Genomic DNA, 13,870 nt, shown 5'->3' with positions numbered 1-13,870 from the left:
AACCTCTCCAAAATGAAGTCATTCCACTTTATTGGCATTGACCATCATTTTTACACGACCATCATTTCCAAAATAAGTGACATTGACTGTCACCTTCACACACTCTTGTCAATGGGGAAATCACACAGCAAACACACAGTTTTAAGTGATGATCAATTTTAGTTGCATCAGGAGTCCATAGATTTTAAATCAATTCCACAACTGAACAAAACAGACTAGTAGTATGCTCTAGTATCTGGAATTGAAATTCACAGTTTATAATTTATGGGAACTGTAATTCCAATTCAATACAGACTCCAACTTATACAATCAGAATTGAATTGGAATTATAGTTCCGACTTCTCAATTGATAGTTCCTATATTACGTGAATTCGATTATGTATCCACACATCAACCGTGTCTAATTCTCAAATAAAAGACAAATGTTCACTACTAACTATTTATATTATTAAATACTTTTATTTTATTTAATAGAGTAAAGTACAACTTTTATGTAACAATAGTCAATATATGCAATTAACTAATTTTGAAGTAATAAAAAAATTAAATTATTAGAAACGTATTTTTTTAAGGTGTATCTCATCCAGAAGTTTCATACACGTATCTCATACTTATTTTCAAGCAATTTGTGTATGATATAGTTCATATACTTTCTAACAAAAATAATACTCCAAGTATCTTGCCAATGTCCAAAGTTTCAGCACTGAAGAAGACTAGGAAAACAAACACAAGCTTTGAATTCCATATCGTTTGGTTGCCAAGAAAATGGAGAAAGACTTTAACATGTACAACCTCCTCCTTTAATTGTACTCTGCTCATTGATGGTTTACAAACACAAGCTTTGAATTCCATATCGTTTGGTTGCCAAGAAAATGGAGAAAGACTTTAACATGTACAACCTCCTCCTTTAATTGTACCATGCTCATTGATGGTTTACAAGACCAAGTTACAATAAATCTTATGGAATAGAAAAAAAATTCACTAGGGGAGAACATTTCCAGGGGTGTATGATGCGTCAATTTTCAGACTTTGGCAAAAGCTATTGTAACGACCCTAAACTGTTACCATAAAAAAAAAAAAAATTCGGCATGACCTCCCCTAAAAAAATGGGCCTACCATAACCTGTTTAAATGCATTTTAACCCTATCCCAGCACAATAAACATATAATACATTCCAACATCCCTTTCATCCATTCATCATGCCTTAACTTAGTTCATTCCATAGTGGTACAACCACATACTATATCATCCAGATAACATAGTTACAGTCCCAAAATACAAGATTAATATCAAATGTCCATATTTTACAACATTTAGACAGCTCATACAAAAGTTACAGCCCATAGGTATAATTATAATAACAAGAGTCCACAAACCTCTATACCGAATATAACAGACTAAGCTTTTACAAAAAAAAATATGGGACTTAATACAAAAATAGCAAAAAAAGTCTTCTAATCCAAATTAGGCCTGTGGTGGAAAGTCATCCGCCACTTCTTTCCCGTTTCCTGAAAAAAATTATTAAGTAATAGGGTGAGCATAAAGCTCAGTAGGTAGCACTTAAGACATGCATCTTGTATTCTTGTGAATCCATACAAAGAATAGATCAATAGGAATAGGGATCATACAATGTCGGGATAATACAACATTTCAACCAAACTCGAGTGCAAACAATACAATGCCATGGAATGCAAATGCATGCCGATGTCGCTCCCCATTTTCACATTTCAAACCATCACTTTCAAACTATTAATACAACTCGCCCTTTGGTGACCCCGTAGCGGCACGAGAGGAGGATTGGCTACTGTCCTTAGACCTTTGGTAACCCCGCAGCATCATCGAGGGGTCCAGATAGCTCAACCACGCTAGGGCAACTCCCTAGTCCCCTCTAGACTATATTAACACTCAGGCCCTTTGGTACCCCCGCAGTGACCGGGTTTTCATAAAACCATTTCATCAAATCACTTTTTCAAAATTTCCCCTTTTTGTTCCAAAACAATTTCTCCCATTTCATGCCCAATGTAAGTGCATGAGTGCATCAGTACCATGAATATACTCATCATTCCACAACTAACTCAATTTAAGTAAGTAAGACATAATTTCACAAGAATTTCTCAAGGAATTCCAACATGCTCTTATACAACAATACATCTAGCCTAACGAACATATATAAATCATCACATAGGCAAGTTTTCCACATAAAACATTTAATACAAGCTCTCACATAACCACATACACATATTCTAACTACTTCTAAACTACAACTAGCACAAATAAGCATGTCCTGCAACAATTTAGAAGATGTAATTCACATAGGAGTAAGAAAATTGTGGATTAAGAGCCCCTACCTCTAAATTGAACAAAACCCTTGAAAGTGGGTCTCTAATTTCGAACTCCCTAGGAAGCACCAAATCTGAAATTGCTTACACTAGCGCGTAGAGCTCGTCGTGGGCTTCGTTTTGCCTCAAACGGCTCTCAAATCTACCAAGAAATGATGGAGAAATCAAGCCTTGAATTTGATGTGAAAAAGAAAAAAAAAAAAAAAAAAAACTAGTGAGCGAGAGAGAGAGCCGAACGTGAGAGAATGCAGAAATGAAATTAGCCCAATGCCACTAATCTAAATAGCTTGTGGGTCCCACCCACTTTCCTTTTTATTTTCCTTTTTTTTTTCATTTTAAACTACACCACACACACACACAAATATATACACATATGCACACACATATACATATATTAGACACAGACATTATAGCTATATTGAAGTATTACTTGCAAGTTGCGTCAAAGGCTCCTTTCCTGCTCTAGCCTAGAAGGTATAAGCTCTCCCTAGTCTAGTGTTCGAGTCCTGGTGGGAGCAAAATATGGATGTGTGTTTGCTTTGACATTCAAAAAACAATAAAAAAACATCAACTAAAGGCATTTACAACCATTTCAACACGAAGGGATTCCACTTTGTTGGCATGGGCAATCCACTTTCACACACACACACACAGATTTTGTGATCACATTTCCTTTGAGGAGACCAAATTATGGTTTTCGAATTCTATAAAGAATTTGGGATGAATTCCACAATTGAACAAGGAATTTCAAATCAATTGATTTACAATTTGACAGAATCAGTCCCAATTCATTGCTATGGATGTTGAAGTATAAATTACGTTAAAACTCCCCTCTTGCATCAATTAGGAAGCATTTCTAAACCATTCCAGTATTGACTATCACTTTCACACACTTCTGTCAGTGAGGAAATCACAGAGCAACAGATAAATAATTTAAGTGGTGATCAAATAAATTCCACAAACTGAACCAAAAAGACTACTAGGAGACTCTAGTTATGTGGAACTGCTATAAATTTACAATTACACAACTAAAATTCCAATTCAGTTCTAACTCCAAATTTTATCTCAACACCAAACAATATTTACTACTTTTACAGTCATGGGTGTAATATTGTTAGTCAAATAGCACTTTCACATCCAACGCTCACAAAAACCTTTTATTTGGGATTCTTTTTGGACCCTTTCTACTAGGAAAAGGCTTCCGCTTGGAGTGGGACTCTCTTGGGTCGATGGGCCCATTCCTTTTCGATAAACTGGGCCAGCAGCGGTTGGTCCTCTTCTCTTGGCATGGGCTGGGCCCACCTGGTGGTTCCTTACATGGAACTTATTGATCAACAATTTGTCCAAGGATTTAAATACTGAAGCAACTTTCTCTAATATATTAAACTTTTAGAGTTTACTGTAATTTACAAAAATGAACTGATATTCTGATCCAATCGGGATATTCTGATAGAAGAACTATAGTTAATTCCCCTGTTTAGGTTTTATAGTTGTCGATTTGCAAATTAATTGTTTGAACTCCTACAAGTTTTTGAAATAAAACTTATCATCCCAAAAATATTTTCTTCTTTTTCTTAGTTGATACTTACACGCGCTTTCAGTGAGGCTTGACTCTTGACCTCCGTTTAAAAAGTAGGAACTTGGTACCTCTGAGCCACTGGCGCATTGATTATTATTTTTGTGTGTGTGTGGAGATGCAAATCAATGCAAAGTAAGATGACTTTATCGATGACCAAAGATCCTGACCAATGCACGATAATCCCGTCTGAGATAAAATATGTAAAAAAATACTTCTCAATTGGTAGTTATGGTATTTCTATCAAATATCTTACCAAAGTCCAAAAGTACCCGATCGATATTTTAGATTTGGGAATGAAATTTTTGCCAAAGTCCAAAGATTGCCTCAATGACTTTCTTGAGTCCACACGTACATCAACTAGAGGCATTTCGAACCTCTCCAAAATGAAGTCTTTCCACTTTATTGGTAGATCAAATATCATTTTCACACGTTACAATAGATCTTATGGAATAGAAAAATTTTCTAACTAGGGGAAAACTTTTCCAGGTAGTGTTTTGATGGGTCAATGTCCGGACTTTGGCAAAAGCTATATTGAAGTATATTACTTGCAATTTGCTGTCAAATACTACTTTCCTCGTTATAGCCTAGAAGGTATAAGCTCTTCCTAGTCCTAGTTTAGAGTTCGAGTCCCAGACCCAGTGGGGACAGAATATGGGTGTGTTTGCTTTGACATAAAAATAAAAAATAAAAAACATTATTTACAACCTTTCCAACACGAAGGAATTCCACTTCGTTGGCATTGACAATCATTTTCACACAAACACAAATTTTGTGGTCACATTTCTTTTGAGGAGACCAAATAATGGGTTTTGGAATTCTATAAAGAATTTGGGATCAATTCCACAATTGAACAAAGAATAGTACTGTAATTTTGTGGAATTTCAAATCATTGATATACAATTTGACAGAATCAGTCCCAATTCATCGCTATGGATGTTGAAGTATAAATTACGTTAAAGACTCCCCTCTTACATCAATGACATTGACTATCACTTTCACGCACTGCTGTCAAAAAATTTAAGTGGTGATCAAATAAATTCCACAAACTGAACCAAAAGGACTACTAGGACACTATAGTTATGTGGAACTGCTATAAATTTACAATTAGACAAGAACTAAAATTTCAATTCAGTTCAGCTCTAAATTATATCTCAACACCAAACAATATTTACAAATTTTACAGTCATGGGTGTAATATTGTTATTGTTTCTGATATATTCATTTGTGGTTTGCCTGGCTGTGACTTCAACCAGCTTCACAGATGAGTATGCACTTCTAGCCTTCAAAGCTCATATTACCTTTGATCCTACTAATAATTTGGTAACAAAATGATCAAAAGGTACCTCCTTTTGCAATTGGGTTGGTGTTTCTTGCAGCCATAGGCGCCAAAGAGTGACAGCCTTGAATCTTTCAAATATGGGTCTTAGAGGTACCATCCCCAAAGATGTTGGCAACCTCTCATTCCTCAGTTTCTTTGATATCAGTGAGAACAGCTTTCATGGCCATCTCCCTGGTGAACTAGGTCGTTTGCGTAGACTAAAATCAATCATTTTTGGCTTCAATGAGTTTAGTGGTAAAATTCCAACTAGTTTCAGAATTCTAACCAAACTTGAATTCTTGCTTCTCTCTGACAACTATTTCACAGGATCTATCCCCCGAGACATTGGCTATCTTCCCAAGCTGAAGATATTAGCCATTAGTAACAACAACATTTCAGGGTTCATTCCTTCCACCATCTTCAACATTTCTTCTTTGCAAAGGATTGAACTCTCTAATAATAACCTGTCTCCAAGTCTCCCAATGGACATGTGCAACAATCTCTCAAAGCTTCAAGGGCTGTATCTTTCACAGAATCGGCTAGGTGGCAAGCTTCCCACTACCCTACCCAAGTGTACTGAACTTCAAGAAATATCACTATCATTAAATGAATTTACAGGACAAATACCTCAGGGAATCAGGAACTTGTCTAAGCTTCAGTTATTATATCTTGGTGGTAACAGCCTGACTGGTACAATTTCACATTCAGTTCTGATGATAACTCCTAACTATTTAAAATCATATCTTTCAATTTTACAATCTCTAAGCTTCTTGTCTTCGCTTTTGTTGCAGGTAAATTACCTGATACAATCTTCAACATCTCTTCACTTGTGGATTTAGATCTCTCCTACAATAAACTCTCTGGTGGTCTGCCCAAGGGTCTATGTCACCGAAATCCAAGGCTTGAATTCACAGTTCTTTCACAGAATCAGCTAGGTGGCAAGCTCCCTGCTAGCTTATCCAAATGTACGGAACTTCGAGATATATCACTATCATTCAATGAATTTACGGGACAAATGCCTCAGGGAATCGGCAACTTATCTAAGCTTCAGGTCCTGCATCACTCTTACAACAATTTCACAGGATCTATCCCCCCAGACATAGGCCATCTTCGCAAGCTGAAGGTACTATACATCAGGAACAATAGCATTTCAGGGTTCATTCCTTCCACCATTTTCAACATTTCTTCTTTGCAAAGGATTGGCCTCACCAACAATACGCTGTCCGGTACTCTCCCAGTAGACATGTGCAACAATCTCTCAAAGCTTGAAGAGCTAGATATTTCACAGAATCAGCTAGGTGGCAAGCTTCCTACTAGCTTACCCAAATGTACTGAACTTCAAGATATAGCACTGTCATTGAATGAATTTACAGGACAATGCCTCGGGGAATCAGCAACTTATCTAAGCTTCAGATATTATATCTTGGTGGTAGCTTGACTGATACAATTTCACCTTCAGTTAGTAATTTGTCAATTTTAAAGATGCTACCAGCCTTGGGATATAACAAAATAAAAAATTCCCCAACTATTTGCAGCATATCTTTCAATTTTGCAATCTCTAAGCTTCTTTTCTTCACTTTTCTTGCAGGTGAATTACCTGATACAATCTTCAACATCTCTTCACTTGTGGAATTTGATCTCTCCTACAATATAGTCTCTGGTGTTCTGCCCAAGGGTCTATGTCGCCGAAATCCAAGGCTTGAAGTCATTTATCTTTCTTCGAACCGACTCACTGGCAATATCTCTTCTGGACTGTCCCATTGCAAGGCACTTAAGGAACTTGATCTATCGATCAATAATTTCACAGGAAGCATGCCAATTGACATTGTAAGGTTGTCTGCACTTCAACTTTTATATCTTGGTAGAAATAACTTGATAGGTGAAATTCCACTTTCAATTGGTAATATGTCCATGTTAGAGGATATTGATTTGAGTGAAAACAATTTTCATGGTATGATTCCTTGGCAATTAGGGCATCTCTCAAATTTGATAAGTTTAAGCCTGTTTTCTAACAACCTTATGGGTGAAATACCATTGTCACTCTTCAACCTAAGTACATTAGAATACATTTCCCTCACAAATAATCACCTTTCAGGAACTCTTCCATCAAGCACTTTCTTTTGGCTTCCAAATCTTGGTACTCTTTATCTTGCTGACAACCAAGTCAGTGGAATAATTCCCAACTCAATCTCAAATGCCACCCAACTAGTTGATATCGATCTATCCAATAACTTGTTCATTGGTAGCGTTCCCACGACTCTCGGGAATTTAGGCCACCTCCAATTCTCAATTTAGAAATTAATCAGTTGACGAACGATCCATCAGCAATTGAGCTAAGTTTTATCACTTCATTAACCAATTGCAGGCATTTGAAATCATTGGCCATACAATATAATCCTCTAAATGGTATTCTTCCAAAATCGATAGGAAATTTCTCCAACTCTCTTGAAGAAATTGTTGCAACCGCCTGCCAAATAAAAGGAGTAATTCCTACAGAAATTGGAAATTTGAGCAACTTGATTAGATTGGCTTTAGGAGATAATGACCTGACAGGGTCAATCCCAGAAAAATTTGGACAGCTTCTGAAACTCCAGTTTTTGGAAATTGCTGGTACTAAATTGCAAGGAACGATTACAAGCAGACTATGTGCTTTAAAAAGCTTGAGTGAGTTAGAGTTGTATGGAAATAAATTTTCTGGATCAATTCCAAGCTGCTTTGAGAACCTTACTTCATTGAGAAAACTCTTTTTAGATACCAATGCCTTAACTTCCGAAATTCCATTGACTATGTGGAACCTTAAGGATATCATTGTTCTGAACTTGTCTTCTAATATTCTAAGTGGTTCTCTACCTCCAGAAATTGGCAATTTGAAACATGTTACGCTGTTGGATCCATCAAAGAATCAGTTCACAGGTAAAATTCCAAACACAATTGGGCAACTTCAGAGCCTGGCCAACTTCTCCTTGTCAGAAAACAGACTACAGGGTCCTATACCCCAATCATTTTCTGATTTGATAAGTTTGGAATCCTTAGATCTATCGCGGAACAATTTTTCTGGTGCAATCCCCAAGTCATTGGAGAAACTTTTGTATCTTAAGTACATAAATGTTTCATTCAATAGACTAAGCGGAGAAATTCCAAGTGGAGGATCTTTTGCAAATTTCACGTATGAATCTTTCATGCAGAATGATGCACTATGTGGAGCACCTCAGTTCCATGTCAGAAAATGTAAAAGCCCCAAAAAATCACGGAAGACAGAAATTCTTCTGAAATATGTTGTACCACCAATTGCCTCATTGGTAATTGTAGTGGCTTTTCTAGTTGGATTGCTAAGATGCAAAAACAAAAGCAGGCAACTTCCAATCCAATGTGATGCACCACCAGGTGTAACACATAGAAGGATATCACACCAAGAGATTCTTTGTTCAACAAACTACTTGTGTGAAGAAAATTTGATTGGAAAGGGAGGCCTTGGTTCGGTATACAAAGGGATATTCACTGATGGGATGGTTGCTTCTGTCAAGGTTTTCAATTTAGAGCAACAAGGTGCATTCAAGAGTTTCAATGCAGAGTGTGAAGCACTGCACAACATTCGCCACCGAAATCTTGTCAAAATAATCAGCAGTTGCTCCAAACTTGATTTCAAAGCCTTAGTGCTACAATATATGCCTAATGGGAACCTTGACAGGTGGTTGTACTCTCACAACTATTGCTTGGATATTGTCCAAAGGTTGTGCATCATGATAGATGTTGCATCTGCAGTAGAGTATCTCCATCACAGTTGTTCAACCCCAGTGGTGCATTGTGACTTGAAGCCAAGCAACATTCTGTTAGATGAAGACATGGTTGCACACGTAAGTGATTTTGGCATAGCAAAGCTCTTGATGGAGAACAAGTCAATGGCACAAACAAAGACAATAGGCACCATTGGGTATATGGCACCAGGTATGTTCCTTCTACACCATTGGGACATTTTTACTCCATATCAATGTCATGTTAAATAGAGAAGTAAAGAAATAATATGCAACATAAATTTTTGTTCTTCCTTTTCTTTTTGATTTGGTTTTCGCATATAGTAAATTAACTGACATGGGACTTGCGTACATTTTCTCATTTTTTCTCCATCTATGGTAAATTATTGGTTTTCGCTATGCTATTAATATTTTTTAGTGGGAAAAGGAATGGGAAGAAGCATAAAGGTCAGTAAGTGGACTTTAACATATAGTATGCTTCTAAATCTCAAGACCCACTGTTTTGTTTGAGCACTTCCTATGTTTTTTGGGAAGTTTATTCCAGTATTCTACCTAATACTGTTTCTTTTTTATTAAAATTTACTTATAATACTAATGTTTCAGAGTATGGTTCGGCCGGGATAGTATCTCCTATGGTAGATGGTTACAGTTATGGAATTTTGTTGATGGAAACATTTACAAGGAAGAAGCCCACAGAGGATCTATTTCAAGGGGAACTGAGTTTGAAGCATTGGGTTTGTGAGGCTTTCCCTAATGAAATACTGGAGGTTGCAGATGCTAATTTACTAAGAGGAGAGGAAGAATATTTTGCTGCTACAAATAATTGCCTGTCATCCCTCTTAGGATTAGCTCTAGAATGCACCGCAGACTCACCTGAGGAGAGGGTTCACATGAATTAAGTCTTAGCCAGGCTCAAGAAGATCAAAATCTCGTTTCATGAGAGTGTAACGAGGAATTCAATGAAGCCACTGATCTAGCTAAGTTTCAGAATGGTGTACTCAGTTAGAGAATAACTCTTCATGTTTTGTTGGAGATATTTTACAAATAAGCCTTTTGCATACTTTATCACTATTCTCGGTGATTCCTCAGATGTATCAGAGGCCTTCCTAATATAGTTAGTGATATTTGTATGACATTTGACTCCACCAGAGTTATTATTTGTAGGCTTCACTTCCTTTCAGTTGAATGTTTGTTACAGTACTTTTTAACAAGACACTCTGTCAGATTATTATTATTATTATTTTTTTTAAATTCTCCAAGATGTAGATGGCACTCCAAATTCTCCAATTTAACAACATATAAAATACAATATGTTGGAGAATTACGTGATTTATGTAATTGTTAGATAAATTTGGAAAGTATTAACTGTCTGATTATAGGCTAATATAGCTGGTGTATTAAATTTTAGGTTGACTTATTTTATTTCCTAATCTTAGGGATTTGGTTGTATATTCCTTAATTTACTGGATTCTGATCTGATTGTATTCAGCCTATAAAGGTCGGGCTACTTTGTATTAGAAAGTCATGAAATATACTTCAATTTTCCCAATTTCTATGTTATGGTATCAGAGCCTTAGGTGCTCTTTCTGGGATAAAATATTTCATCACTTACAGATTTCATAGCAGCTTGGAGTTCAGTTTTTACAAAAGAAAAAAAACGAGATGTCAGAGGTTACACAAACCATCTCTCAATCGGAGGAGCCTACAATCCAACAACAGGTTCCTGGAGATCTACAGAACATTCAAACAGCGTATAGGCTAAATGGAACGAACTATTTAAAGTGATCTCAACTTGTTCAAACTTTTCTGAAAGGGAAGGGCAAGCTCAACCATCTTCTTGGAAAAGGGCCTAAGAAGGAAGATCCAAAGTTTGCTGCTTGGGACGAAAAAGACTCAATGGTCATGTCATGGCTATGGAATGCTATGGTACCCGAGATAAGTGATACTGTCATGTTTTTGACAACCGCTCAAGAGATATGGGAGGCGATCAGACAAACTTATTCGAAGAAAAATGATGCAGCCCAGGTGTACGAGATCAAGGTGAAGCTAGCTGCTACAAAACAAAGGAACAAGACTGTAACAGAGTATGCCAACACTCTGAAAAATTTGTGGTACGAGTTGGACTATTACCAGGTTCTCGAGATGAAGAACAGCGAGGATGCTGTGTTGTTGAAGGCTTTCATAGAAAAAGACCGAATCTATGATTTCTTAGCAGGCTTTAATTCGGAATTCGATACTGTAAGAGTTCAGACTTTGGGGAAAGGATTATCCTCTCTAAATGAAGCAATTGCAACGATTCGTGCTGAAGAGAGTAGGAGAGGAGTTATGTTGGATTCGCAGCCATTGGAAGGATCGGCACTGCTTACAACCGCTGCTAGTGAGCAAACTTTGGAGAAGAAGTCTTCAACTACTACTGATTATAAGAAATCTGCCCCAAAGAGGACATTCAAAGAGAATCTGGTATGTAACTATTGCAAGAAAACTTGTCATACGAAGGACACCTGCTATAAGCTACATGGAAGGCCACAAAACATGAATCAGTTAAACCGGAATTCCGGAGGAAGAAGCTGGCAGCAAAAGGGACAAGCCCACGTTGCACAAAATAGCACTAATAATACCAGTAATCAACCGAATTCCAATAGCAGAGAATTCTGTAAGGAAGACATTGATCGCCACCGATCCTTCTTGATTCACTCGAAAAACCTACAGGTACCTGTCCATTAGCACTTTCTGGTATGTATTTTGGTTCTCATGCTCTTAGAGTCTCAGATAATGTTTTAATCCACCCACACTCTTGGATTGTCGACTCAGGGGCAACCGACAATATGACCAACTCATCCCAATGTTTTTCTTCTTATAAACCATGCCCTAGTAATAAAAAGATCACCATAGCTGATGGGAATTTAGTCACTGTTGCAGGACAGGGGGACATATCCTTAGGACCTTCCCTGTGTCTTAAAAATGTTTTACATGTGCCCAAATTGACAACCAATCTTTTATTTGTCAAACAAATCACCAAGGATATGAACTGCAATCTTATTTTCTCAAAAAATTCATGTGTGTTTCAGGACCGAGCTTCAGGGAAGACGATTGGGCTTGCTAAAGAAAAGGATGGTCTTTACTGTCTCGAGCCGATGAGTGAAAAAGTGAGTATTGGAGTTGGTTGTTCATCTATGCTTCTATCTGATTCCTCCACAAATAAAGACAAAATTCTCCTTCATCATTTTCAGCTTGGTCATCCTTCCTTTAGAACTCTCAGTCTTATGTTTCCTTCTTTGTTTAAAAATGTTGATTTGAAACAACTTCATTGTGATATTTGTGAAATTGCCAAACACAAACGTGTTTCCTTTCCTTTGAGCAATAATAAATCATCAGTTCTTTTTTATTTGATGCGCAGTGATGTTTGGGGTCCTTCACGGGTTGCTAATTATTCTGGGGCACGTTGGTTTGTCATTTTTATAGATGATTGTACGCGGGTAACTTGGACTTTTCTCATGAAGCAAAAATCTGATGTAGTCAATATCTTTCCAATATTTCATAACATGATAAAAACATAGTTTGGGGTGAAAATTAAAAGGGTGAGGACAGACAACGGGAGAGAATATTTTAACCAAATTCTATCACTATATTTGAACCAAGAGGGAATAGTTCATGAGTCCTCATGCATTGACACACCCCAATAAAATGGGGTGGCCGAAAGAAAGAATGGACATCTTCTCTAAACTACCCATGCTCTTCCTTTTCAAAGACAAGTTCCAAAATATTTTTGGGGGGAAGCCGTTCTCACAGCCACTCATCTCATCAACCAATTACCTACCAAAGTCTTAGATTTTAGAAGTCCTTGGGAAACACTTTCACATCATTTTCCAGACTTCCTTACTCCAAATAGGTTGTCTCCTCGGGTATTTGGGTGTGTTGTCTTTACTAATGTTCATGCTCACAATCGAAGCAAACTTGATCCCCGAGCACTTAAATGTATTTTTATAAGTTACTCTTCAACTCCAAAAGGTTACAAATGTTACCATCCGCCTACTCGGAAAACCTACATTTCAATTGATGTCACATTTGTTAAACATGAGAGTTTCTTTCATCATCCTTCTCCTCAGGGGAAGGTAACAAGTGATGAAAAGGATGATGATGCAGATATCCTCGATTTCAATCTTATGCCCAAATTGTCACCACCATCTTTGAGTCCAAGTTCTGCAACCGCTCCTGCCTCGGTTTCCTTTGGTTCCCCTCCTACCGCGGCTTCTCCAAGTCCAGATCACATTCATTCCCAGGTTTCACTACCTAATTCTGATTCCAGTTTTGATATTCCTCCACTTCAAAATCCAGGTGTGACACCTCCTGAATCTCAACCACAATCTCCTCCTAAAAATCCAACTCCACTAATCAATCCAATAGGCACTAAATCACTTTAAGTTTTTTCGAGAAGGAAGGGAGGCAAGACTAATCCGAAGCAAGCCCAAAAGTCAGAACCTATGCTTGGGAAAGAAACCGCTCAGGAGAAAAACACTGCTCAGGTAAACAATTCCACTCTTGTGTTTGATGAGACTGATTTAGAACTACCCATTGCAGTTCGAAAAGGTACCCGAAGGTGTACACAACATCCACTCTCTCATTTTATCTCCTTTGAAAAATTATCTCCCTCACATAGAGCCTTCCTTACTCATCTAAACTCAATAGTCGTTCCTAAAACATTGTCTGAGGCATTAAACAGCAAGGAATGGAAGCAGGCCATGAAAGTTGAGATGGACGCACTGGAGAAGAACAAGACTTGAGAGATGGTTGAATTACCAAAGGGAAAAGAAACTGTGGGATGCAAATGGGTGTTTTCAGTAAAATTTAATGCAGATGGATCTCTTGAGAGGTACAAGGCGAG

At 37.4% G+C, this 13,870-nt stretch overlaps 2 protein-coding genes across 2 annotated transcripts; both read left to right on the top strand.

The window, feature by feature from the left end:
* Positions 1-5,023: 5,023 nt before the first annotated feature.
* On the top strand, positions 5,024-10,362 carry LOC132311261 (receptor kinase-like protein Xa21). The gene is made up of 4 exons (XM_059809098.1): positions 5,024-5,926; positions 6,825-7,063; positions 8,422-9,181; positions 9,592-10,362. Exons 1-4 carry the CDS (start codon positions 5,335-5,337, stop codon positions 9,885-9,887), a joined length of 1,887 nt encoding a protein of 628 aa, XP_059665081.1. The 5' UTR covers positions 5,024-5,334; the 3' UTR covers positions 9,888-10,362.
* A 522-nt stretch (positions 10,363-10,884) lies between these two features.
* LOC132313906 (uncharacterized) lies at positions 10,885-13,409 on the top strand. Its single transcript, XM_059812842.1, has 3 exons — positions 10,885-11,697; positions 12,057-12,134; positions 13,095-13,409. The coding sequence occupies exons 1-3, from the start codon at positions 10,885-10,887 to the stop codon at positions 13,407-13,409; spliced, it is 1,206 nt and encodes a 401-aa protein (XP_059668825.1).
* The last annotated feature ends 461 nt before the right edge of the window (positions 13,410-13,870 follow it).

The sequence above is a fragment of the Cornus florida genome, unplaced genomic scaffold, assembly GCF_030987335.1.
Source record: "Cornus florida cultivar Cherokee Brave unplaced genomic scaffold, ASM3098733v1 CherokeeBrave_3.0.0_Hap2_Chr06, whole genome shotgun sequence".
Classification (NCBI taxonomy): Eukaryota; Viridiplantae; Streptophyta; class Magnoliopsida; order Cornales; family Cornaceae; genus Cornus; species Cornus florida.
This window is presented reverse-complemented; position numbering and strand designations above follow the sequence as displayed.

What these genes read in the sequence shown, in the direction of transcription:
- LOC132311261 (XM_059809098.1), top strand. Translation starts at nt 5,335, where the DNA reads ATGGGTCTTAGAGGTACCATCCCCAAAGATGTTGGCAACCTCTCATTC. An exon ending in TGGTGGTAACAGCCTGACTG is followed by an intron (nt 5,927 to 6,824) that starts GTACAATTTCAC and finishes CTTTTCTTGCAG; the next exon opens with GTGAATTACCTGATACAATC. An exon ending in GAAGCATGCCAATTGACATT is followed by an intron (nt 7,064 to 8,421) that starts GTAAGGTTGTCT and finishes TCTTTCATGCAG; the next exon opens with AATGATGCACTATGTGGAGC.
- LOC132313906 (XM_059812842.1), top strand. Translation starts at nt 10,885, where the DNA reads ATGGTCATGTCATGGCTATGGAATGCTATGGTACCCGAGATAAGTGAT. An exon ending in TTCACTCGAAAAACCTACAG is followed by an intron (nt 11,698 to 12,056) that starts GTACCTGTCCAT and finishes TGTGTGTTTCAG; the next exon opens with GACCGAGCTTCAGGGAAGAC. An exon ending in TCGAGCCGATGAGTGAAAAA is followed by an intron (nt 12,135 to 13,094) that starts GTGAGTATTGGA and finishes CCTTCTCCTCAG; the next exon opens with GGGAAGGTAACAAGTGATGA.